Source organism: Sphaeramia orbicularis, chromosome 9 (genome assembly GCF_902148855.1).
Source record: "Sphaeramia orbicularis chromosome 9, fSphaOr1.1, whole genome shotgun sequence".
Taxonomy (NCBI): Eukaryota; Metazoa; Chordata; class Actinopteri; order Kurtiformes; family Apogonidae; genus Sphaeramia; species Sphaeramia orbicularis.
This window is the reverse complement of record NC_043965.1, coordinates 11,474,788-11,502,553: the sequence shown is the minus strand read 5'-3', so window position 1 is coordinate 11,502,553 and position 27,766 is coordinate 11,474,788. Positions and strand designations below refer to the sequence as shown.

The 27,766-nt window shown below is 35.2% G+C and overlaps 1 protein-coding gene across 3 annotated transcripts in view; it reads right to left on the bottom strand.

Annotated features, from left to right (window-relative positions):
- Positions 1 to 3,863: 3,863 nt before the first annotated feature.
- LOC115426340 (endoplasmic reticulum aminopeptidase 1-like) overlaps positions 3,864 to 27,766 on the bottom strand; it is a 28,256-nt gene continuing 4,353 nt past the window's right edge. For all 3 annotated transcript variants that reach the window (XM_030144393.1, XM_030144391.1, XM_030144394.1), the window contains exons 2-19: positions 25,348 to 25,846; positions 24,537 to 24,675; positions 22,420 to 22,554; positions 22,198 to 22,318; positions 20,663 to 20,817; positions 19,411 to 19,524; positions 17,808 to 17,939; positions 16,988 to 17,119; positions 16,176 to 16,259; positions 15,876 to 16,033; positions 13,280 to 13,359; positions 11,921 to 12,104; positions 10,949 to 11,105; positions 7,915 to 8,099; positions 7,661 to 7,822; positions 7,228 to 7,368; positions 5,872 to 5,953; positions 3,864 to 4,990 (exon numbers count right to left, since the gene is read on the bottom strand). In XM_030144393.1, coding sequence (XP_030000253.1) covers positions 4,820 to 4,990; positions 5,872 to 5,953; positions 7,228 to 7,368; positions 7,661 to 7,822; positions 7,915 to 8,099; positions 10,949 to 11,105; positions 11,921 to 12,104; positions 13,280 to 13,359; positions 15,876 to 16,033; positions 16,176 to 16,259; positions 16,988 to 17,119; positions 17,808 to 17,939; positions 19,411 to 19,524; positions 20,663 to 20,817; positions 22,198 to 22,318; positions 22,420 to 22,554; positions 24,537 to 24,675; positions 25,348 to 25,838 — 2,823 coding nt within the window. In that variant the 5' untranslated portion in view covers positions 25,839 to 25,846 and the 3' untranslated portion in view covers positions 3,864 to 4,819. The remainder of the gene's footprint in view (positions 4,991 to 5,871; positions 5,954 to 7,227; positions 7,369 to 7,660; positions 7,823 to 7,914; positions 8,100 to 10,948; positions 11,106 to 11,920; positions 12,105 to 13,279; positions 13,360 to 15,875; positions 16,034 to 16,175; positions 16,260 to 16,987; positions 17,120 to 17,807; positions 17,940 to 19,410; positions 19,525 to 20,662; positions 20,818 to 22,197; positions 22,319 to 22,419; positions 22,555 to 24,536; positions 24,676 to 25,347; positions 25,847 to 27,766) is intronic.

Here is a 27,766-nt window from a genome sequence, read left to right as displayed (position 1 = left end):
TTTTTTTTAAATTTGGTTTATCTGTTTTGGCAGTGAAAAAGAAAAACACCTTGAAATTCAATTTGAATTTGTCTATTTTAAAATGAAAATCAATTACCCACTAGTTTTTCTTTTGTTTCTGAAAAGAAAATCCAATTACGAAAAGATACACTGACCTGTTTTTAACAAGCACATCAGAATTTGATTGTGTGTGCTCTGTGTATACAATGACAATAAAAGGAATGTTGAATCTTCTCCCTCCCTGATTGGGTTTGAATTCATGTTTTGACACTTAAATCTTCTAATGGTATGATTGTTCATTTCCATATTTTCAAGTTTAACATGAGACTGAACTCCAACATAATAATTAGTTGACTATTTCAACAAAAACTTCCCAAGGCTTAAGGCAGTAATTAAATCAGTGGTATCTGGTGGCAAATATTTGATCCACAAGCACCAGGCTCATCAATTCCAAAGTAATTAACTATACAATAAATATAGTATAGATGTAAACAATGTGAAAAGACTAAAAAGTAGAGAGACAAGCTCTGCAGAAAGTCATTTAATTCAGTCAAAATTTTGCAATGAGAAAAAAAATCAAAATCCTCAGGTTGAGCTTCTGCTCTGTTCTTCGGGGGCATTTTAGCTGAGACCATCTGTGATTGTCACCCAAATAGCTGTGGTGCTGTCATGGCTAGTGGAGGTTGTAGCCAGGTGTGATGTAAAATTTTTACCCTGTAAGAATTATGTGCGTGCTTCCATCAGGTAACATCCGTTTGTCACCCGGTAGTGAAATCTGTCATACGGACTTTACCATGTGCAGATCATGTTCAGATTTTTCAAGATGTAGTCGAAGATGTCTGTCTTCAAGGAGCAGCTGGAGATACTGATCAAATACTTGAGCAGGGGGCAGTATCCCCCTGAACTGAAGAAAGCACAGAAAAGCAATATCAGAAACCAAGCCAAGACCCATTTCCTGGACAGTAACAGTAAGTAATGACATACTATGTCATGTGTATTATTGAAACTAGAACAGGTTTCTTGCACTTCATATACTGCATATGAATCTCTCCCTGCAACAGGTGATTATTTTCCTTACTCGGTTGATCTTCCAAATGAATCAGTTGCTTTTTTTGGTTGAAAAACTAAGTAAAAGTCCCGAATTCTGACTTTAATCTCAGAATTCTGACTTTCATCTCGGAATTCTGACTTTTTTCACAGAATAATAATGATTAAAAAATATATTGGATCTTTTTTTTCTACAGTGGCCCTAATCCTCTTCCATATATTTACATATTTGTAATAATATTGAGAATTTTAAACTGACAATGATAAACTATATTTGACTGCACTACTATAACCTCTGCAATGATGAATTCATATACTGCATATGAATCTCTCCCTGCAACAGGTGATTATTTTCATTACTCGGTTGATCTTCCAAATGAATCAGTTGCTTTTTTTGATTGAAAAACTAAGTAAAAGTCTTTCCCAAAGCCAAAGATAATGCCCTAAAAATATGCTGCTCGGTTCACAACCTAAAGATATTCAGTGTACTCTTTTAAAGTAAGTAAGTAAATTTTATTTATAGAGCACTTTTCACAGACAGAGTCACAAAGTGCTTTATCAATTCAAATCAGAATCAAATTAAGTTTACAGAGACCCAACAGAATCCTTCAGGAGCAAACACTTGTGATTGGTGACAGTGGCGAGGAAAAACTTTCCTTTAATGGGCAGAAACCTCGAGCAGACCCAGACTCCTGAAGGATGGCTGTCTGCCTTGACCAGTTGGGGTTAAAGAGAGAGAGAGTAAAGGAGGAGAAAAGAGAGAGCGATAGAGATATAGAGAGACTGGGGGGGGATGACACATGGAGTACGTTATGATGAATACATAGAGTGTAATCAGTTTGTGGTGGCCCTGGGTCAGGTGGGAGACTAAAAAGCCTTTTTGAACAGGAGGGTTTTGAGGTGTTTCTTAAAGCTCTCTACAGAGTCCATGGACCGTAGGTGTAGAGGCAGGTCATTCCATAGACGTGGTGCTACAGCTTTAAAAGACCTGTCACCGCGTGTGCTAAAACAGGTGCGTGGAACCATCAAAGGAGGAAAGAAGTTGAAAACATTCACATTTAATTAGCAGGAGCAAGAGAAATTGGACTTTTTGACTCATCCTTTGTCAAAAAAATGTTGTAGTCATAATTCAATAGTAAGTAATTGATTGATGATTGCAGCCCTCTGTGAATCCATCAATTAAAACAAAGACAGGAGTTGTATTGTAACTGTTATATAGTGAAACCATTCGTCTGTGTGTGATATTAAATCTGAAAATGTGACATAAGTGCAAGTAATAAAAATAAAGCAGTAATGATTGTATTGGTACAAAGTTTAATCCAAACAAAACACATCGTCCTTTGACATTTCGAGTGCAACAAAATTCATCCCATAAAAGTAGGATGATTACAGCAGTATGACAAACACCACAGATCAAACTAAAGCCTTTCATCAAACAGTAACTTACATCCAACCAAATATCTGGAGTAAGTCACATAAAAATGTCATGTCCGGTAATCAAAACAGATGCTTTAAGATGAAGTCGAGAGTCCAAAAACATTATTTTCAGATTAATCGCTGCCTTCAAAGACTCACACTGTGTCATATTTAAAAAAACATTGCATGACAGATTTACATTTAACTGCAGTGACATTGAACTGTAATCTAAGAGAAGAACCACCATTCATAAAACATAATTCTGTGCCTACTATTGGAAAGAAAAGAAACAGCAACAAATAAAAATACAGAATCTGATATTTGAGTTGGTTTTTTTGCCTATGTATTTTACTTCTGATTTTATTGTAAAGCACTTTCTGAAACCTTTCTGCAAAAAGTGCTATATAAATAGATTTTATTATCATTATAACTTTATTATTAGCAAATTTAACCCAACCCTCTAGGTGTTTTTTTTCCACTTTACAGAAAACATGGTGTCATAATTCACTACTTCAGATGTTATAGACTCTAGATCAGGGGTGTCAAACTCCGGTCCTCGAGGGCCACTATCCTGCATGTTTTAGATGTATCCCTCTTCCAACACAACTGATTCAAATGATAAGCCTACCATCAAGCTCTGCAGAAGCCTGATAACGACCGTCAAGTGTGCTGGAAGAGGGAAACAACTAAAACATGCAGGATACCAGCCCTCGAGAATCTGAGTTTGAGACCCCTGCTCTAGATATTAAACTGCATTTTTTACAGTAGTTTTTGTGGTTTAGGAGCAGCTAGAGCGGACCGTCCAATAAACCAGAGGGTTGGCAGTTCGAATCCCACTCAATCTAAGTCACAGGTGTCAAACAAGCGGCCCACGGGCCAAAACCGGCCCTCTCAAGGTTCCAGTCCAGCCTGTGGCATGAATTTGCAAAGTGCAAAAATTACACTGATATTAACAATCAAGGATGTTGAACTGATTTTAGTTCAGCTTCCACATACAGACTAATATGATCAAAAATATAATAATAGTAATAATAACCCTTTAAAGTGTAATATTAACAATATTCTTCCTGTTACTAAATGTTTTCTGCATTTGTAGATCTACTCTGATCTGTAAGTTGTTAATAATAAGCTGATACATAATATTGTAGAAATTGTTTATAGTTTAGTACCAAATTCAAAACTTAAAATTTTGTCAATATTATGCCTGTTACCAAATGTTTGTGTAGCATTGTTTGTACATCTATAAATGACGAGGCATAATATTGTTAAAATTGCACTTATTTTTCTTAAGAAATTTTAGGTTTTTTCAGGTTATTTACGTCTTTTTGTTTGGATAGTTCGTAAATGTAAATATTTTCAGAATTTTACATTCTTTGTTGCTATAAAACAAAGAGAAAATCTTGGAGTTGTCATTATTTATAGGTTATTATGCTATTATTTTAATGGTTCGGCCCACTGACGATCAAATTGGGCTGAATGTGGGCCCTGAACTAAAATGAATTTGACACCCCTGACCTAAGTGTTTTGTCATTTCAGCTGAGAATGGATCGTGCCATGGGACAAAGCTACATTTATTAATATTCCCCCCGTGTACCTTCGTTCAACACTGTACAATGTAAATTTCGGTCCCTGCGATAATAAAACAACACAAACCTGACACAAGCTGCACAACACCTCCTTTTAACAACTTTAACACATACACATAAACACAAACAAGTACAGGTAAGCAGAAATGCACACACACTGCAAAATATTTTTATGTGAAATGAGGGAAAACAGGTTTGTCAAAGACTGTTTTTGAATATTTATTAATCAATCCTGTCTAAAAAAAAGTAGAGCAATGACAATAACAAACTAATGGCTCTTTTTCCTCTGGGGTAATCTCCTTTCACGCTCTGTTTTCAGGGCATTAGCAGTTTTCGTCTGTACTGTTTCCTTTTACCTGTTTTACTTTTGTTTTGTCTTAGTTTTTGTCTGTTGGAGCCTCTTGCCAGGTCATCATTGGAAATGAGAGCTGTTCTCAATTGATTTTACCTGGTAAAATAAAGTACTAAAAAATAAAGTACTAATAATAATAACAGTGCCTCATACTCCACTATAACTCTCATAATATGGAGGCGCTGCACCAGTTTCAGCCTGTAGTTCACAGTTTATAATGGTGGTAAGATGACATTTTACAAATAGAAAAAAACTTATTTTGGAATCAAATCTGAAGTCAGGTCAGTTATTAAACAAGGTGCCTTGATTTAAAAGATATCAAAATAATTATATTTGTCGTTTCAGTCTCTCATGAGCACACAATACATGACTCAAGAAGCGACGGGTTTATCCTTCACCTTCTCTGTTTTCCATATCACTACAGATCTTCATGGACCACTCTGCCCATGTGTTTGTTGAGCCAGTTCTGCAGCAGAGGAAGGTTAGAGTCAGTCCAGCGGATGTTGTCCTCAATGGTTTCATAGGCCTGTTGGATGCATCTCATCTCTGAGCCTGTTTCCTCAGTCAGGGAGCCGAAAAAGCTTTTCACCTGAGCACATATACAGCAGATAGCACTATGACACACCAGTGGGTTGTGGAGCGTCCAATTGCACATTAATTCTTTAGAAAATAAGTGGTGCCAGACACAACAAACCCCACCCCTCGCACGTATTGTAGCTCATTTTGGCATCAATCCAGCTGCATGTGCTGATTTCAGCATATCAATTGCCTCTATTTATGTGCCAAGTTTGAAGTAAATTGAACCAAAATTGATGTTTTTATAGACATTTGAAATTTCTCCCATTATACATAAATGGGAGACAAAAAAGATTTTAAAAATTCATAAAAAATTGGAACTTTGACCTACTTTTCCCAAAATGTAATGTGATCTTTTCTGGGTCACTGGCAAGCTATAAACCCAAATGGTATGAATTCAACCAATAGTTTTGCTGCTACAGACATGTGAAATTTCGCCCATTGTAAGTAAATGGGGGGGGGGGTTAAAAATTCATAAAAAAACAGACTTTTTCACCTATTTTTTCCCAAAATGCAATGACATTTATTCTGGGTCACTGACAATCTATAAACCAAATTTGATATGAAGTCAACCGATGGTTTTGCTGCTACAGACATGTAGAATTTTGCCCATTATAAGTGAATGGGGAAAATTTTTTTTTAAAAATCATAAAAATTTAAACGTTGACCTATTTTTCCCAAATTGGAATGACATCTATTCTGGGTCACTGGCCATCGATTACCCCAGTTTGGTATGAATTCAACCAATGGTTTTGCTGCTAGAGTGTTAATAATCTAACAAACTGAACCAAAAACAAGATGATCTTGATAATGTGAATTAATTTTCAAATGTTTTAAAGTAGAAACATTACAAATTGCCCCTTTAAGTAGTGACAGTACATGAGTGCTGCTCACCTCACTGAGCATCTCCCTGGTCGAGTACTGGTTCGTCACTCCATTCACCAGGTATGAGATGGTGTTGGAGCCCAGGTCAAACCTGTGGCATCAGAGCAAATACATTTAGACACAACACAGACTCCTGAGTATTCACCTCTTGATATTTTATATTAGACTCTTAAACCTGAAACTTTGAACAGTTACTGAGTATGAGTTGGGATGCTTTATCTTATTAAATAGGGCATTACATCATTCACACATGTAGAACAGACTAAGACCTATTTTAGATGAATATCTTCAGGGTTCAACCAGTTTAATGTAAGACTTATGAAAAAAAAGTAAACTTAAGTCCTATTTCATACACAGAGCATTATTGAGTAATGGCAGGTGTATGTAAATTCCCATTAGACACTAAGACCTTTATCTAAATTTACTTTTAGCAGCTGCAGTGAACTTTAAATGCTACATATCGTTAGCCTCATAGCATAATTGCATAGCATAAAAGGCATACACAATATGTACAAAAGTATTGGGACACAATGAATTCAGGTGTTTCTTTTCTAACAGGGGCCTGGGATACAAAACAACAATGACAAAAGTCTTCATATAGTTTCATATTGTGATAAATATCATATTGATTAAAAATATAAATGTTTATATCTCAAATCAGCATGAACAGGTCATCTTAAAGCTGTAGCCATGATGTGTCCCAATATTTTTGTCCATATAGTTTATAAACATCAATACTTCCTTAAAGTTTAATGGGAGATGTGAAGAAAGCAGATGGTTAGTTGTGGTAGAAAATTATTTGCAGTCAGAGCATGAAAAATATTTTAAAAATTTAAAGGTAGAACATTTAAAATAATAGTCATGGATAAAAAATAAAACAAAAAAATAATGTTGAGAGAAATTAAGTAAAAACCATCTATGAAGCATTTTGGAATTTAAACAAAACTAACCAAAGCAATGCAATGATATTTATCACAATAAAAAACTATATGATGATATTTGTCATTATGGTTTTATATCCCAGACCCGTTAGAAAAGAATTTTGTCCACATAGAGTATGACTTGGGTAATAATGCTTTGAGGCTAACAATATTATAACTCAGACTTCTAGATTTTAGACAGTTTAAGGACCTTGTTTAGTGACACATCAGCCAATCGTGGTCGAAACTTTGTCAGAAAGTAAAAGAATTATGAACAAAGTTTGGGAGAGCTTATTTTTAGTAGTTAGTATAATTAATATTCCGATTTCATGGCAGATCATATCAACTTATACAAACTCAAAATTCTCATTAATCTTTATCTTGACATCTCACAGGAAATATTTAAAAAGAAACAGTTGTACAGGTTTGTAGTGGGTTCACTGACTTCTTTATCATGGTGTGCCAGTTGGATCGGAGGAAGTCCCAGGCCAGTTTGTAACCGTGGGGGTTCCTGGCAATGACGACGACAACATCAGGAAGGTCCTGGGTCTTCATCACCTGCCCATGGAGGCTCTGCTCCATCATCCTGGAAGTAGAGGGAGAACAAGGTAAAGCTAGGTTAGAAGAAGGATTTAATTTAGTAAGAATTTAGATTTAGACAGGATTTGTCATTCCAGATTTTACATCAAAAATGAATTTTCGATGCAGCTGGCTCAGCAGGCAGCAGCAATAAGTACAAACAGGCACTATACATGATAATACACACAAGACAGAATAAATATGCATAGAAAAACTACAGAATATAGAATAAATATTCAAATTTTAAAAAATGCACTAATTTTTCCCACTTTTACATGCACTTGTTTTAATATACACACCACTGGAGCTTGTCCTGGAGTGGACTAAAAGCCATGGCACTCTTCAGGCGACTTCTGAATGACATCTGAAGTGACTGATGGTACTTTTCAAACATAAAATCCCAGCCTTCTGGTGTTCGAACCCCGACCATGAACACAGCCGTGGTGACGTCAACAGGGAGGCTGAAAAACAGGTAGAGTTAAGTTCAACTGTCTCTTAACATCATGTTCATCATAATCATCAATCATCATGCAATATGACGGTGACCCCTGACCTCAGGCTCCCATCAGAGTCCTTCCACTTCTTGAAAAGCTGCTGGGCTTTGGTCACACAGGGGCTGTAGTTCCTGACACAGGCGAACGTCAGCAGATAACTCCTCAGGACTCTCTGAGACACTGAACCTGAGTCGGTCCACTCCTGCCGGTCAATCAGGTCCCGGAACAGATCCACAATGAAACCCTATGAAAAATAGAACAGTTATAGTTGTTAAAATACAAGAGATACCCAAGTTTACTTTTACAGCACTGCAATAGTCTTCCATGATAAATCAAGTGTGAGCCCAACATGACACTTCGCGCTTGTTTGTGCAGCCGTAAGCTTTACACTCCACCATTATCCTAGAGACACTACCCATCACTGGCCGATAATGTGTCATCTTAGACTGGTGTCTGCTGCATGGGGTCAGTGACCAGTCCATCACAGGCCAGGTAACTGGACAATACAACGAGTCTGTGTCACTACCGATGCTGGAACAGCCCATGAAGGAGGCAACATGTTGCTGACCATGACTGACTGACGGAGCACTGACTCAGTACTTGCACCTAGGATTCAAGGATTCAAAGGATTCATGCCCAAAGAATTTAAGATAAGTATAAAGGTACAGACCTGTAGGAAGGTGCCAACATCATGCCGTGATTGGTGCTGAATATACAGACTTTACTGAGCATTAAATGTGCATCAAATGTGCTTAATGAATCACTTTCTACAGCTAATATGTATCCTTTGTATTTCTAGTCATAAATATGTATAAAAATTTATACATTTGTCACCAAGTGCTTGAATAAACTATTGAAACTGTATACCTGTCTTTTCTTTCCCTACATAACCAAAATTCCTAATTCCCTACATAACCATTCCATTCTTCAAAACTCTTGCTATAAGTCATAGTTATATTTAAAAAAATAAAAAATGCATCCATGGTTTGTCAAAATGGACACCTTAAAGAACATCTCAGCAAATTTTCATAGTTAGGAGACACTTGAAACCGCACTTTTAAAACGTTTAGAAAAAAAGGAAAATTTAGATGTTAATTTTTGTTCCCTACATAACCATGCAGTTTTTCAGATTTTTATGGCAAAAGATGGCACTATAACTTTTGTTTCTTTTTATGAGCTTCAAGTACTAGTTAATACCTTTAAAATGATGTATTATTCATGTCTCTATCTTAAATACTTTTTGAATTACAGTATAAAATGTAGTCGGGCACTCCCTACATAACCGCGTGACTTGACCCAGGTATAAAAATTGAAACAGAATAATTTAACTAGGAAATTAAAACAACCAAAACAAAGTGGCATTTAAAATGTTTCCATAAATGTGCAATACCTGGGTAAATGTGCAAACTGTCAGACCCTAGTATTAAACATGATCTGTTGAAATAGCTCACAATGAAAATTCCCTAAAGGTAAAGTAAAGTACAGTACATGTATCAGGTTTCTGCAGGTGTCAGCAAATCTAATTTAATGCCCTTTTTAATGCCACTTTAAAAAAATGTAATGCCCACGTCCAACTGCAGATACAGTTTTATATATAGTTTTATGACAGTTTACCGTCAACAGGTTTAAACCGGGTTCAGAATAGTTCTTCCTTCAACCACTTCTGCTGAAACTTGTATTTTCCCATTTTTTTGACATTTGCTAATATTCCCTCTGCTCTTTCGCCACAGCATGAGCACGCTCACAGCACGTTGCACTCCAGGCATCCAGTGTTGATGACTTGGTGCATCGGCCAAAACAATACCCAGTTAAAGGGTTCCACTTGTCAATCATCACACTATACTTCCGATCAAAATTCTTAAATGTTTATATAATCAAAATATATCGTGAATGACAATGCTTTTTTTCCCATCAAGTGTATTTCATTTTTTAATGCCTCTGCCATTGTTTACCATGTTGGTATGTGTCACTTCCATTACCATTGTTGGTATGTGATTATTGTTAAAAAATTTTGTATTAAAAGTTATATACTTCAGTTTTCCTAATCTGTTTTCTATCAGTTATTCACATTATTAGGACTCAAAACAAATGTTATTATATCAGTGTTTTTTAAACCTTGGGGTTGGGACCCCATGTGGGGTTGCCTGGAATTCAAATGGGGTCGCCTGAAATTTCTAGTAAATGATAAAAAATTAAAACTTACCAATAAAACTTTACATGATATAGCCTAAATGTTGCCTAAAATTAACATTCATTTGCAACATATTATAGCAAACTATTAGACGATAAAAAACAAATTAATTACAGAAAAAGAAAAAAAAAAGGTTCCGTTTTGAATGTCTGGGGTCACCAGAAATTTGTGATGTTAAAATGGGGCCACGAGCCAAAAAAAAGGATGTGTTATGTTGAATAAATGTGAGATGGGGGTGGGATTTAATAAGTTTTCTTCTTCCCACTCCTTTTTGAGCAGTACATATTGAACTTATTTTGTTATTGCTAGTGTACATGCCAATTGTTATTTTGTCTTAATCACCTTTGTTACCTCCACCAAGGAGGTTATGTTTTTGCCAGGGTTTGTTTGTTTGTTTGTTTGTTTGTCTGTTTGTTTGTTTGTCTGTCTGTTAGTGTGCAACATAACTCAAAAAGTTATGGACAGATTTGGATGAAATTTTCAGGGTTTGTTGGAAATGGGATAAGGAAGAAATGATTAAATTTTGGTGGTGATCGGGGGTGGGGGGGCCCATGGGGGTGGGGCCACTGATCAGCCTTGGCGGAGGTCTGCGCTCTCCGAGTACTTCTAGTTTATTAATGCATTTACTCTGCCATTAGTTCCTTGTACACAAAAGATGTTTGATTTTTTCTTCTGCTCAAAACAAATAAATAAATGACACGAATGAAATGACATTGAATTTAATGGTTTATAGTGCCATTTAAGGCCTTAATTTTCACAAAATCTATTTAATGACTTTTAATGCTTTTTAATGACCTGCAGAAACCCTGATGTAACTGCTTCTGTTACATAGCCCAGGGAAAGTGTTTACATGGGATATTGTCTATGCTGTGATTGTTTCTGTGAATGCTGCCTTCACTGACCTTCATTTGATTCTCCAGAGCAGCCATGTCTCGTTTCTCCATCAGTTTGTATAGAGGTACGAGTTCCCCAAAGCCCTGCGTCACAGGCATGACCTCCGTCTCTTTGGATAGATACAGAGACAACTCCAGAGCCGTGTCCAGCCTCACCTTCCCCACACTAAAAACACACACAACACAGTTCTGTCTAGGGATGTAACCATATGAAAATTTCATACCACGGTTATTGTGACCAAAATTATCACGGTTATCATTATTATCGCGGTATTATTGAAATTGTGCTCAAAATGTTCAAAAAGTACTAATACACACACTGAAATAATTTAACCAAGTTGTATTAAAAAAAAAATATATATATATATATATATAAGCACAGTGTATTTTCTGTTGGCAGAAACAATCAAATATTAACCCTTAGTGGTCTGAGCCTATTTTGTCCGTTTTTCAGTACTTTTGATTTTGCCTTTATATACTATATAAACAAATGTTTACTATACCCATGTTTGGAATCTTTTTTTTTTCAGCACAACTTCATTTATATCATCTGTCTATTATTTTTTCACTTTAACCTGCTATAAAAACATAAAAGGACAGAAAACACACACAAAAAAATAAAGTCCGATTTGAAAAATGTATATACCGCATAAATAACACACAGATGCCTAATGAACCTTTTCAGAGACTTTAAAACTGAATATTGGTTCAAATATCAGGTATATAAAATCAAAACTGTAATAAATTAAAACTCTACTCAAATATTTGACATAAAAGCAGATCTTTACATGGGGTTTTTTCCCCTAAAAGTGCGGTAATCAAACACAGTTATGAGGGTAATTAGAATTTAAACGGTAATACTAACCTTCTGCAATTTTACCGTGGTTTATCATAATACCGGTAATCGTTACATCCCTAGTTCTGACATGATACAGGTTTCTTCTGTCACTGGTTTTCGGTTTCTGGAGCGATGCTTCATACCTGACGAGCTGGAAGATGTTGTGGATGAGACTGGCCCTGTCGTTGCTGCTGAGGGCTGTGTGGTTGTGGTGAAGGAGTTTAATAATGGAGTTCCATCCATCGCCTGCGTAGTGGACCATGTAGTAGCCGCACATATCTACATTAAACTTGACCCAGTCCACTTCTTCTGGTAGGTACAGGACATCTATAGAGAGGAGGCATAATAAGATGAGATGAGAGAAGATACACTGAGATAAGATAAAATCAGATAAGATAGGTTAAGATTAGATAAGATGAAAAAAGATGAGTTATGTTAAAATAAGATAAAATACGTTAAGATGAGATAAGATGAAAAGAGATAAGTTATGTTTAGATAAAATACGTTAAGATGAAAAAAGAAGCTATGTTAAGATAAAATAAAATACGTTAAGATGAGATAAGATACGTTAAGATGAAAGAAGATAAGAGAAAAGATGAGATAAGATAAGATACGTTAAGGTAAGTTAAGATTAGATAAGTTGAGAAGAGATAAGTTAAGAAAAGTTCAAATAAGATGAGATAAGAAAAGATAAGCCAAAATACATTAAAATAAGATAAGACGAGATAAGATGAGAAAAGATAAGATACATTAAGATAAGTTCAAACAAGATGAGAAAAGATAAGACACGTTAAAATAAGATGAGATAAGATACGCTAAGATAAAATAAGATAAGATGAAAGAAGATAAGATGAGAAAAGATAAGATACGTTAAGGTAAGATAAGTTAAGATAAGATTTGATAAGATGAGAAGAGATAAGATATGTTAAGATAAATCAAAATAAGAAAAGTCAAAATAAGATGAGATAAGAAAAGATAAGCTAAGATATGTTAAAATAAGATAAGATGAGAAAAGATAAGATACGTTAAGATAAGTTAAAACAAGATGAGAAAAGATAAGACATGTTAAAATAAGATAAGTTGAGATAAGATAAGATACATGAAGATAAAATATTTTAAGATAAGTTAAGATACTTAAGATCTAATAAGACTTTATTTATCCCACCGTGGGGACATTTCACAGTTAGCAGCAGCGACAAATAACAAGCAAGTGCAGAGAAAAAGACACAAACAAGTGAAAAATGAAATATAAACAGAAAAATAAGAAATTTGGTATCTGTATAAATATTTTTATAAATATAGAATTACAATTAAATTTGAATATTAATTACATATTTACATTGTGGTTGTACATGCACATGGTGTGATATGGGTGGGGGTTACTGAGAACTGTTGTAGAGTCTAATGGCAGAATGATGAATAATGTCTGACTGATTGCCTGTACATGTAAATCTATCATATCTGTCATAATGACGTCTTATTAAACTGAGCAGAACACTCACCAGTCCGGGTCTTCAGGAGGAAGCGGTGGACAGTGTTTGAAGCACTGGTTATGTAGGTCAGAGGGATCTGCCACAGAAATCTGTCAACACAGTGATTGTAGGAATAAAACAGGTAGATATACCATAGTTACACAGTACCATTGTCCTCTGACATCATGTTTTAGTAGTAATGGAGTTATAAAAAAGATTATGTTGAACCACTGTGTTTAAATTGTATAAATGCAGATCTAACAAACCAGTATCACCTCACTGGACACTGAAAAATGGGAGGAATATTAGATCATATTTCAAGTTATAACAACATATTTTATAGCCCATTAACTATAACTAGCAAAGGTTTTGCTTGATAACTTTTTAACTAAGGAAGGAATAAAAATACAGAAGAATACAGCAGAAATAAAACATAAAGCTTGTCAAATTTTTATGAAAAACTTTTATTTTATAAAACTTTTATTTAATTATTATTGTATTATCAATTTTTATTTAGATGCTTAGTTCAAACTTTTGAACTGTGGTTACATGATGTTCTCCACATTCTACCAGTTTGAAACAGGAGAATATATTTTAACCCTGCTCTAAAGTAATACCCAACCCCAAAAAATGTCATTAGTTTAAGTGTATATTGAGAAGATTTTCATTACTTTACCTTATTATCAAGTAACACGGAGATCAAATAGCACTACCTTAATCAGTTACGTTGTGGTGTTACACAGTGGGTTTGGGCACCAAAATCCCAGACTGACACCACTAAACAACTGAGTGAATAAGTAAAGCAAAACTCTGGTGTTTTAAATTAAGGTAAAATTACGTTACTGTTTAGAGAAACCGATGGCTTTGCAGAGTGCATAGATTGAAATAAATTCAATTTCCCATCAACAAGTGCTGTTAAAGAAAGGTAAAATGGTGAAAATGTAACATTTGAATGATTTTGCTTTTTGGTGAAGTTTTTTTTTTTTTTTTTTATTGATGGATAAAATACATATTGCTGCTGCTCCCATTGTAAGAAATGTCTAAATAATTTCCTAATATTTATGCTGGTGCTCTGTAGGTTAATATGGATGGATGATTAACTCATTTCAAAAATCCAAATCAACTATTTCAGATAAAATGTACAAAACAGTTTTAGCAATTTAATATGATAAAAAGTGCATTTTTTCACTCTAATATTCACTGCACCTCAGCTGTACAACAGAGCTCTTTAAAAAAAAAGAAAATATTTAATTAAAGGTGGGGTCTGAGATCTTAGAAAAACAGTTCGAGCAAGCTACATTTTGAAAATACTCAGTTCAAAAGTCCAAACCCCTTTCTTCAGACATCCCCCCAAAGCCACGCCTCCAGAGAACTGGCACACGCAATGCTTGTTCACGAGGGTTCACGAGCGCTAAACAGCAACAATTTGCTGGCTGAGGCTCCGGCTCCGTACAGCCCCAACTCAGGCTTCGACCAAGGTTATTATCGTTAACGAAAACTAACGAAATGACGAAAACTAGAATTGAAAAAATATTTTCGTTAACTGAAATAAATAAAAACTACAATTAAAAGACAAAATGATAACTAACTGAAACTGTATTGTGTGTTTACAAAACTAATTAAAACGTATAAAAATTATGGATAAAATTCCCTTCGTTTTCATCTTTGTCAATGTCGTATTGATACGAAATTGACTTATTTCACTCAAGCAATTTTAGCTGGAGGCACCATACGGCACTTCACGGTCCGTCACTTCTCGTCGCTTGTCGTTTAGAGTTGGCTTTTCATCCCCACTCTACCTGGCAACATGAAGACTAAAGTAGGCTGAAAGTATAGTCCTGTATGGGATTTATTTGAATATAATGGCAGGGTGTGCAGGGGATTTTAAGCAATATAGTAAAAAATGCTCCAAGAAAACATCTCAGACCCCACCTTTAAGTTGTCCTAACTGGCAATTTAGTATGTAATGCTTTGTAAAACATCAAGGCAGCATAATGAAATAAATGTGGTTTGAGCTCCATTTTAAAGATTACAACATGTCAACTTGGCAGTAAAACCACAGTGTGCTGCTGAAAATGCCCTACACTGGTGCCCTCTAGTGGTAAAACGAATAATGAGCTAGTGATGGGCAGTAATACATAAACCACAAACCACAAGTGCACTTCACAGCTGTCATACATTCATAAATTCTATACATATTAACTAGCACAAGAACATTTTGATGTGTTTAACTGATGAAATGGACAGAATTGATTTTTGATGTGTAATACTGTTATGAAATGCATAAAATGTATTTTTGATGTGTAATACTGTTATGAAATGCATAAAATGTATTTTTGATGTGTAATACTGATATGAAATGTACAAAATTTATTTTGATATGTATAAGATTTGTTGTTACTTTGTAGAGCTGAAATGGGACTTTATGGTCAGAAAAAAAAGGGTAAGGGGGTGGGAGTTTATAAGTTGAACTTCACCCTGCTCCTTCTCAAATATATTTTTTTTCTCTTTTTGTTTTTCCTTGTTTTTTGTTTTAAACGTTGATATTTGAAACAAATAAAGAAACAAATCAACAAGAACTCAGACCATACAGAACAGTCCTGATATTCTCAATCTGATATTTTACCCTTCAGTGAGGGAGGGGTCATCTGTCTTCAGGTACCGCTCCTGGCTAAGCCTGACCTCCCGACCTCTGACCTCCACAGTGACCAGAGGGAAGCCCTCCTGTAGAGTCCACGTGTCCATGATGGCCCGGACATCCAGTTCATCACCAGAGAACCATTTCTGCACGTTTACACACACAATGTATTAAAGAGATGTACAGTACGTCAGTGACCTAAACACTAGGCCGAACACATTAAAATAATTTAGAAACTTAAAACAAAGCTGTATTCTGAGTGTAATGCGTGTTTTCAGATACACTTACAGATGCTCCAGACTGGAGGTTGCGCTTGGAACAAAACTCTTTGTGTTTTTTTCCACCTTCATCCAAAACACCTGAGTTACATATCTGGTGGAAAACAAAAATGGAATTGAAAAAAATAGAATATGAGCAGTGAAACGTATGACACATTCACAAACATAGTAAATATTTCATTTGAATTATAATTCTATATTTACTTACTTACCTATCTATCTATCTATCTATCTATCTATCTATCTATCTATCTATCTATCTATCTATCTATCTATCTATCTATCTATCTATCTATCTATCTATCTTTTCATTTTCTCTCTATTTCATTTTTCACTTATTTGTTGTTTTTCTACCTGTCTTTGTCTCTACAATAAAGTCTTTTCTTATCTTATCTTATCTTATCTTATATTACCTTAACGTATCTTATCTTAACCTATCTTATCTTATCTCAGAACCTGAAGGAGACAACTGGAGGGCTACTCATACTTTGAATGTACATGGGAGGGAAAATGAGTTAAAAAACAGAAAAAAAGAAAAGCTGCTAACTGACACATCATCTTAAAGTCTGACACTTGCATTATGCGCGTAACCTAAAGCATCAACATGTTTTCTTTTTCATTTCAGTGGACTAACTGAAGTTTCCAAAATTTACATATAAGCCACATATATAATTCTTGAACCTCTCTTCTACTACCATTACATCAAATCAGATAGATTTTTTACAGTGGATGGATGGATGGATGGATGGATGGATGGATGGATGGATGGATGGATGGATGGATAGACAGATCAACACCAGTCCACCAGACTGCTTTACTTACATCTGTCAAACTTTCCCACAGGTGGCTGTTGACAGTGTTTTGGTAGCTGTATCGCTTCAGGTATCTAATAATACCAATCTCAAAGGCCTCTGGAGTCAGAAAGTCTCGCAGCATATTCAGAATACACGCCCCCTAAAATACAAGAATGAAAGTATAAAATGTAAATACTACTATGTGGTAAGTCTTGTGACACCCTAAGGCACAGGTGTCAAACATACAGCAGCCTTTAGGGGTCCAGTTTAGCCCGTGGAATGAACTTGTGAAATGCAAAAGTTACACTGAAAATATTAACAAACAAGGATGTCAAAATCCTTTTAGTTCAGGTTCCACATACAGACCAATGTGATCTAAACTGGATCAGACCAGTAAAATACTGACATAATAACCTATAAATAATGACAATTCCAATTTTTTCTTTTTGTTTCAATGTAAAAAAAAAAAATTACATGAAAATGTTTGCATTTAGAAACTATCCTTTCACAAAAAATGGGAATAATCTGAACAAATATGAACAACCTGAAATGTCTTATGAGAAGTCAGTGCAATTTTAACAATATTCTACTTATTGGTGATCTTGTCAGTTGTAATGTACATGTGTAAATGATACACAGATGCATAACAGTGTAAAAATGGCACTTTTATTTCTTAAGACATTTCAGGTTGTTCATGTTATTCATAATTTTAATCAAACTTGGAAATGTAATTTTACTTTTTTTCACTCTTGTTATTTTACTGGTCTGGCCCACTTCAGGTCATATTGGACTAAATGTGGCCCCTGAACTAAAATGAGTTCAACACCCCTGCACTAAGGCAAGCAAACCTTGTCATATGACACATCATCAAACATCTCCTGGATCTGTGTGGGGTTTTCCACCGGAGTGGAGACCGGGTGAGAGGAGCTGAGGGAGTCCACCTCCATGGCCTCAAAACACTTCCCCAAGAAGAAGTCATCCTGGGGATAAAGGTACAAATGGGGTTCATGTTTTAAGATTCAAAGACAGCTACACACTAGGGATGTGACGATTACCGGTAAAACGATAAACCGCTGTAAAATTGCAGACGGTTAGTATTACTGTTTAAATTCTAATTATCATGATAACTGTCTTTGATTAGCGCACTTTTAAGGGAAAAAACCCTATGTAAAGATATGCTTTTATGTCAAATATTTGAGTATAGTGCTAATTTATTACAATTTTGATTTTATATACCTAATATTTGGAACCAATATTCACTTTTAAAGTCTTTGAAAAGGTTCGTTAAGCATCTGTGTTATTTACGCAATAAATTATATACACTGTTCAAATTGAATTTTTTTGTGTGTGTGTGTTTTCTGGCCTTTTGTGTTGATGTAGTAGGTTAAAGTGAAAAAATAATAGGCAGATGAGATAGATGAAGTTGTGCTGCAAAAAAAAAAGATTCCAAACATGGGTATAGTAAACATTTCTGTATATAGTATATAAAGGCAAAATCAAAAGTATTGAAAAATGGCCAAAATAGGCTCAGACCACTAAGGGTTAATATTTGAATGTTTCAGCCAACAGAAGGTATACTGTGCTTATTATTTTATTTAATCTTATTGTTTTTAAAATACAACTTGGTTAAATTATTTCAATGTGTGTATTAGTACTTTTTGAACATTTTGAGCACAATTTCACTAATATTGCTATAATAATGATAATCGTGATAATTTTGGTCACAATAACCGTGATATGAAATTTTCTTATCGTTACATCCCTACTACACACTCAAACACACAGTACAGATACCTTTCTTCTACTTTACCCCCCACCCCCCCACCTCTTGCTCCCCCTTTGATTTATCCACAAATATCTAAATCTGTTGTCTGTTTTCTCTGTTGTCCATCTAGGTTTGTTAACAAGTGTGTTGTATTGTCTCGTATCTGTAACAGTTGCATTATTTGAGTGTTTTTTACGGTGCACCTTAGTTGTTCTTAATTTGTCAAATGTCACTTGTTTGCAAATTAAAAAAAAAAAAAAAGATTCAAAAATTCTTGATTGTTAATTCCCTCGATGCACAGAACATACAGAGAACTGAGATACTGTTTGTCTCTCACCTTGTTCAATGTCATACATTTTTTAAAAAGTTGTAAAAATAGAATTAGAATAAATAAATAGTAAAAAGAATAAACTATAACAGGATATAAAGTGTACATGTCAATCTATTTACAGTAGCAGCAGTAGTGCAAAACAGTAATAGTTGAGGTGAGGAGGTGCATAATATAAGTAAACAGCAGCAGATATGACAGTAGTGCAATGTTTATATAAAGTACAGAAGGCAGTCAGCAGCTAATGTGAGAAAATCACAGGAAGTTTAGAATAAGTTACTAAAATAACTGGGAGATCAAACAAATACAACAATTAGACTGTTTTGTACTGAAAAGACAAGTGTGTTGCAGCTCTTACCACTTGCAGCTCTGGGTAGGTGATGTCCAGGGAGATGTACTCCATGAACTTTGCAAATCCCTCATTCAGCCACAAGTCATTCCACCACTCCATGGTCACCAGGTTCCCAAACCACTGGACAGGCAGAAAAAACATGGAAGAACAACTTCATGTGTGAGGGCAAAAAGTAAAAATGATAAAACACTGATTCAGGAACACGAAATATTATTTATCATCAATCTGACAAATACAATATTTGTATTGTCCTGATGACAAATCAATCAAAAGACACTAGGATAAGGATATCAACGGTACATTTTTCATACAGTTTTATTTTGATTGTCACATTATATCAAAATAGTACAATATAAATACAATATAAAATACCTACATAATTTTTCTTTTTAGTGTTTAATGTCATTCTTAATTACACAGATATAATGTATACTCTGATATTTCCTGGCCAAAAAAAAGTTACATACAATATTTTGTTGGATTGCCTTTAGCTTTGATTATAGGACACATGTGCACTGCTTATGAAACATTACTATATATTTCTCAACGTTTATTTCCATTAAGAATTGCATTAATTTTGCATCGAGATCTTGCATTGATGATGAATGAGTTGGACTGCAACATTAAGTCTTTTTCAACCATTTCATCCCAAAGACTCAGTGGGGTTCAGGTCTGGACTGTAAATGATGTCTCATGCCTTGAACCCCTCCTCCTGGCTTTATCATCAGACCTGGTCATTCAGTATATTTAGATAATCAGCTGACTTCAGTTTTTGTTCACATAATGTTACTGAACCTAGACCTGACCAACAGAAACAACCGCAGATCATAACACTGCCCCCACAGGCTTGTACTGTAGGCATTAGGCATGATGGGTAATCACTTCACCCACCTCTCTTCTCACCCTGATGCACCCATCACTCTGGAACAGGGTCAATCTGGACTCATCAGACCACATGACCTTTATCCATTAAACACAGTCCAATCTGTATGCTTCTATCAAACTGATGGATGTTTAAGAAATGAGAAGCTCCTGCATCACTTAAAGGGTTAAAGAACTTGTTGCAGCTTAAACATATTAATCACTGCAGTAATTATCCAGTGGAAGGATGTGAACTATTTGCTGAGTTAAATCCAGCTGGAGACTTTTTTTGGCCAGTCAGTGGATCATAGACAGTTTCCTTATTATGTATCCAGAGTCACAGAATCCATGTGTCGTGCTAATATTTTTCGCCAGAGTTACGTATTGCGGATCATACCTGATGTGCCAGTTCATGGGCGATGACCTTGGCGATACCCATTTTATCTGAGGCCGAGGACCTCTTTGGGTCAAACAGGAGGCCTGTCTCTCTGTAGGTGGTCAGACCCCAGTTCTCCATCGCGCCTGACTGGAAGTCTGGGATAGCAGCCAGGTCTGCAAGAAACAGCATCAAGCTCAAACAAGTGGTGCAAGGCACAACAAACTCCGCCCCTCGTATTATAGCTTATTTTGGCATCGATCCAGCTGATGTCATCATGTCTATGCATGTGCTGATGTCAGCATATCAACTGCCTCTATATATGTGGCGAGTTTGAATTCAAACAAAATTGATGTTTTTAAAGACATTTGAAATTTCGCCCATTATAAGTAAATGGGAGGAAAAAAAAGATTTAAATAATTCATAAAAAATTTGAAGTTTGACCTACTTTTCCCAAAATGTAATGACATCTATTCCAGGTGACTGGCAATTTATAAACCCAACTTGGTATGAATTCAACTTATAGTTCTGGTGCTACAGACATTTTAAATTTCGCCCATTATAAGCAAATGGGGAAAAAAATGATTTTAAAAATTCATAAAAAATTTGAACTTTGACCTACTCTTCCCAAAATGTAATCAGATCTATTCTGGGTCAGTGGCAATCTATAAACCCAGTTTGATATGAATTCAACCAATAGATTTGCTGCTAGTGTTAACAAACAAACAAACAAATAAATCAACCCAAAAACAACACCCCTTGCCTCCCCTTCAGGGGGCGGGGTAAAAATGCAACTAAATACATTTTGGCAATCCGGTAAGACACTTGTATTGCAATGCTGCAGCACCCTCACCAACCCCACTCTTTCCATATTTCATAATCCCAGTCCCCCCCACCCCCCCACCCACATGAACTTTCATTTGAACTTCATCTGAACTTTTGCACTATTACATTCATATCCAACCCAACTTTATTTGTAAAGCACTTTAAAACAACCACAGTAAACCAAAGTGCTGTACAGAGGAATAATTAGAACCAAAAAAAAGAATAAAATACAGAATAGATTAAAAGACATAGAACTGTACAAAAAGAAAACAGTTGGAGAGCGCAGACCTCCACCAAGATAGATCTGCCACCCCCACCACCACCACCACCACCAAAATTTAGTCATTTGTTCCTTGTGCCAGAATCAACATTTCCTGAAAATTTCCTGAAAATCCATAACTTTTTGAGTTATCTTGCTAACAAACAAAGACGCAAACACACAAAGCAAAGTGATCAGGTAATAAAAGAATAAAACACAAGAATAGATTAAAAAAATGCTATGTCTGCGTGATGCTTGAACTTCAATCTCATTGTGTTTTTTTATACAGTGACAATAAAGTATTGAATTGAAGTCAGTACAAGCCTGTGATTTAATAAGTGATTCCTTCTGAATTACCAAGCCCTTATTTAGCAAGTCAAAAACAGAAAATACAGCAAATTAGCAATTTTATATAAGAAATACTGAAGGTTTTACTACTTAAGTGGAAGGAATACATTGCATTTGCACTGACCTTGTTTTGGTAATGGATAAGGAATGTCGAAATAGTCATCGTAGAAGTCCAACAGCTTGACAGCAGCATCCAGTGCAAAGGTGGTCTGGTCTATCTTGTCCGGTACAGCATAGATTGAAATCTGATCCCAGTAAAGAACACACTCACCAGCATTAATAACAATACACCACCTGGATGCTAATAATCAGTGGTATGTCTAGTACCCATCCTCTTCCTCCTCACCTTGACACCGTGTTGAGTCGTCCTGCTCACAGACACAAAGTCAGAGACAATGTAGGCCACCAGGTAAGTGCTCATTTTCACAGTGGTGTCGAAGTAATCTTCAAGTAAACCACCCGGCAAATCCACTGTTTTTAACTGGGGACAAGTGGAACAATGGAATTAACAACTCTGAAGAAATCTGAATTCACTGTTAATTGCTCCTTACTTGTTATAATTCCTCAGTTTCATATTAAGTTGCTTGTAATAAGTCAGTGGTTCTCAAACTTTTTACAGTGGAGTACCCCCTGAAATATACCGCCAACTCTCACTTCAGCATTTTTGATTGAAAAAAAAAAAATTGGCAAAATTTCTTCCTATGCCAAAGGTGTCTGTTTATATTTTCAAAACTTTGTAGACAAACATATATTTAACTGTAATATATATATATATATATATATATATATATATATATATATATATATATATATATATATATATATATATATATAAAAACCACACATTTTTTAAAGTAAACTTTGTGTACAAAATATAAACTCTTTCATTGATAAGAAAAAAAAATGAACTGGTCATTAATTAATAATGAACCTTTAATCAACAAAAAATAATTACTTAACTACTCAAATAAACTCATTTTGAATAATATAAAATATAAATGTTCTTAAAATGTTACCAAAACTGAAACAAGATGATTGACAATAAAACTAATACATGAATGTATTTATTGTGTTTTATTTTTCAGCATTAATTCTCATCAAACTTTCAGGTCCTGCGCAAGCACCCTGGTATCTGTATCTAATTAAGTAACATATATTACAATAACACTGGTCTACAATTTTATTTTTTTTTTTAGAAATTATCTGCTTCAGAGATGAAATGTGCTAAATGTTACATATTGTAATCAGATTAACTGGAAAACAAATGACAAAAGTACTGGTTTGCTGATGTTTTCAAGGTATATAATAAAGTGTTATTCCACATATATACTGGTTTATGTAGATTTATACAATAGATTTATTAATTATACAATAGATTTATAAATCTTCCACTAGATAGAACCTGTAAAGTGAATGTATTTTAATTTGCAGGCAGTGTTTTGAAGTAGCTCTGGTAGCTCTGAGACTAATATTCCTTTGGAGTTAAACCCATTCTTTTGTTAATTCTCAAATTTCCCATTTTGACCCAAGACTGTATCTTGGAAACTTAAGCCAACCAGCATTTTAGACTTGATTTTCCTTTATCAGTGACTCACACGTGGTAAAATTTCACTACTTTTATTCTGGAAGCATTTTACTTGTAGACCAGTGTAATTTTTTTTTTTTTTTTTTTTTTTTTTTTTTTTACAATACTTTACAGGACCTGATGTTGCTATCATTTCTGATGAAAAGTGGTCCACTAAGCTAAAGTTACATTTCATTTTAGTTGATACTAGGGATGTAACGATTACCGGTATAACGATAAACTGCGGTAAAATTGCAGACGGTTAGTATTACCGTTTAAATTCTAATTATCATGATAACCGTGTTTGATTACCGTACTTTTCTGGAGAAAACGCCAATGTAAAGATCTGCTTTTATGTCAAATATTTGAGTATCAGATTTTATATATTTTTTTTGTGTGTTTTCTGTCCTTTTGTGTTTTTATAGTAGGTTAAAGTGAAAAAATAATAGACAGATGATATAAATGACGTTCTGCTGAAAAAAAGATACCAAACATGGGTATAGTAAACATTTGTTTATATAGTATATAAAGGCAAAATCAAAAGTACTGAAAAACGGACAAAATAGGCTCAGACCACTAAGGGTTAATATTTGAATGTTTCTGCAACAGAAGGTACATTGTGCCAATTATTTTATTTGTTTTTTTGTTTGTTTTTTTTTTCAAAATACAACTTGGTTCAATTATTTCAAGTGTGTGTATTAGTACTTTTTGAACATTTTGAGCACAATTTCAACAATACCGCGATAATAATGATAACAGTGATCATTTTGGTTACAATAACCGTGATATGAAATTTTCATATCATTACATCCCTACTTGACACATTACTTTACTTAGTTTGACTGAATTGGAACCTTTGCAGTTTTCTCTAAAGTCATCTGATAGTGCTGTATGTTTACCTTGGGCATGTTGGATATTGCGATGTGACGTGGCTCTCGTATAATCTGTATTGTGAAGTTGGCTTTGAAGGCTGGTTCATCAAAACAGGGGAAAGCTCCTCGTGCAAAGGTGGCTTCAAACTGGGTGGATGCCATTAACCTGGTGATACATTCAAGTACATACAACACATTGAGGAGGATGACGATGACAAACATACATTTATAAAATGGTGAGAATTGAATGATTTTAACCCATAAAGACCCAAACAGCTACTGGCAACCAAATCATCTACCAATCTAAAATGTTTAATAACTTCTGAACCACTAAACCTATCAACATGTTGAAATAACTGGTGTAAAATGCAGTTCGTCATCTTTTCATGGTCATCAGATATGACCCATTTGGACATTCAGAGGCTTCGTAGTAAACATGGAAACACTGTCATCTTCTACAACATTGATTTAACAGTAAAACCCATGGAGTTGGATCAATGAAAGTGGATGGAGACACATATTTTATGTTCAGTTATTCATAATTTGACTGAAAAAGTCACTTTTTCTTCAGTTTTCTCTGTTTCTGATATAATAACCCCCAATTACAATCTGAGCTTTTATGAACATTTACATGATCTGTGAATTAAATACAGGAAAATACATGATTTACACTGAAAAATGCAAAATACAGATGATAATATTACAATAAATGGTGATAAATCACTTAAGAAACATTAAATATAGAGCAAAATATATTTGGGAACTGCCACTAAAGTAGCATTGGGTCTTTGTGGGTTAAGATGAGTAAAAGTGTTTTGTTTTGTTTTTTTGGCCCTACCGGATCTCCCCACTACTGGTGCGGTAGCTGCTCTTGTAGAATCCATGGTAACTGTCAGATAAGTTGGCAGCAAACTCCATCTGTACTTCATACTTTCTACCTTTAATCAGCCATGAGTCTGAAACCAAGGCAATCTGGTGGAAACGGGGATACTCTAAAACCTGGAGCGGCCTCACACCTTCAGGCGCCAGGATGATCACATTGGACACCTCCATCTGCTTGGCATGGAGGATGACCGTCCTGGTGTGTTCGTGGACTTCCAACTGGATCCGAACGACTCCGGTGAAGGTGAGGGAGGTCAGGTTGGGATGAATGGTCAGGTCGTAGTGAAGAGGGGAGACGGATCTGGGAAGCCTCATGAGGTCCCAGGGGAATGGCTGGCCATTGGTGGATATGGGGACCTCCTTACTGGACTGATTGGGAGCTCCAGATGAGGGATGACAAGAAACCAAGAGGAGCAGCAGCAGAGGAGCAGCCAACATGGTGGACATCCTCTCAGCTGTTGAGTGAAAATGAAGAAACATACGCAAATATAAATGCAGATGATTATCTCTCTGTTTTTTTCTCCTCCTTTACCCTCTATCTCTAACCCAGTGGTTCCCAACCTTTTTTGGCTCATGACCCCATTTTAAGATCACAAATTTCTGGTGACCCCCCAGACATTCAGAACAGAGACTTTATTTTTGCTTAAATTAATTTGATTGTGATCATGTAATAGTTTGCTATAAAATGCTGCAAAAAAAAGTTAATTTTAGAGGACATTTAGTCTATATAATGCATATTATTATGGACGGAGGCAGAAAAGCCAGGTGTAGATTACTGCACAAAGTGAGAATTTTCTTGTCCTTGGTCAGGATATGTACAGTCAGTCCAGCTTGGATTTACAAGGCTGACAATTAATACTGAACAAACAAGAACTCAAACTATGAATTATGAAAGAGCTGCAGCATCTGAAACCGACCACAATGAACATTTAACAGATAAACAGAACCACAGTGCTGCAGTTTCAGCTTCAGTTTGTCATGTCTTTTATGTGTTGTGATTGTCTTTCTCAACTCACCATAATTTTTATTAGTAAATTTTTCTTTTTTATCAATTACTAGAAATGTCAGGTGACCCCATTTTAATTCCAGGCGACCCCATGTGGGGTCCCGACCCCAAGGTTGAAAAACACTGCTCTAACCCCATATGGTCCTGTCAGACATCCATCCTCCTCAGTCTGGGTCTGCTCCAGGTTTCTGCTGTTAAAGGGAAGTTTTTCCTTCCACTGTCACCAATCACAAGTATTTGCTCCTGGAGGATTCTGTTGGGGTTCTGTAAATTGGCTTACAGCAGGGGTCTCAAACATGCAGCCCGGGGGCCAAATGCGACCCACCAAAGGTTCCAATCTGGCCCGTGGGATGAATTAGTAAAGTGCAAAAATTCCACAGTCAAGGCTGTGGAACTCATTTTAGTTCAGGTTCCACATACAGACCAATATGATCTACAGTCAAATAATAACAGCAGAATAACCGACAAAAAAGAATGAATCCAGATTTTCTTCTTGCTTTGACGTGAGAAAAATAATCTTACATTATGCCTATAAATAATACAATCTTCATTTTTTTCTTTTGTTTTTGTGCAAAAAATAACATTAAATTATGGAAGTATTTACATTTACAAACTATCCTGTAACAATAAAATGTGAATAACCCGAACAAATATGAACAACCTGAAATGTCTAAAGAAAATTAAGCACAATTTTAACTATTTTCTGCCTGTTCCTCAGTGTTTAGTGTCTTTGTAGATCTGATCCATAATGCATATGTAGAAATAATAAGTTGAGGCAGAATATTGTTAAAATTGCACTAAATTTTCTTAAGTTGTTTTTAATTTAAATTTCATTTTTTTTCAGATTATTCACTTTATTTTGGATAGTTTATAAAAGTAAATATTTTCATTATTTAATTGGGGGTTTTTTTTGCACTAAAACAAAGACAACAATTTGGAGTTGTCATTATTCATAGCTTATTATACTATTATTTTACTGGTCTGGTACACTGCAGATCAAATTGGGCTGAATGTGGCCCCTGAAAGAAAAAGAGTTTGAGAGCCCTGGCTTAGAGTCTGGTTTTGACTGACTCAGTATGTAAAGTGTCATGAGATAACTTCTGTTATGATTTGGCACTATATAAATAAAATTTGATTGACTGATTGATTGAAAACACTTCAGCTGCATAATGTTAAGTAGGGAGAATTGTCCCAATGTAGGACACTTAAGCTTTGCATTATATATTATTATTAAGAGCTGCAACCGATTAATTGATTAGGTGCTTGAAGCGAATGCAAAAATTCACAATTTGATTAATCGAGTCAAACTGATTGAAGGGAAATATTCTATTGCAGTTTTCCCGAATTGAAGCTTCTTTGTGCGTCACAA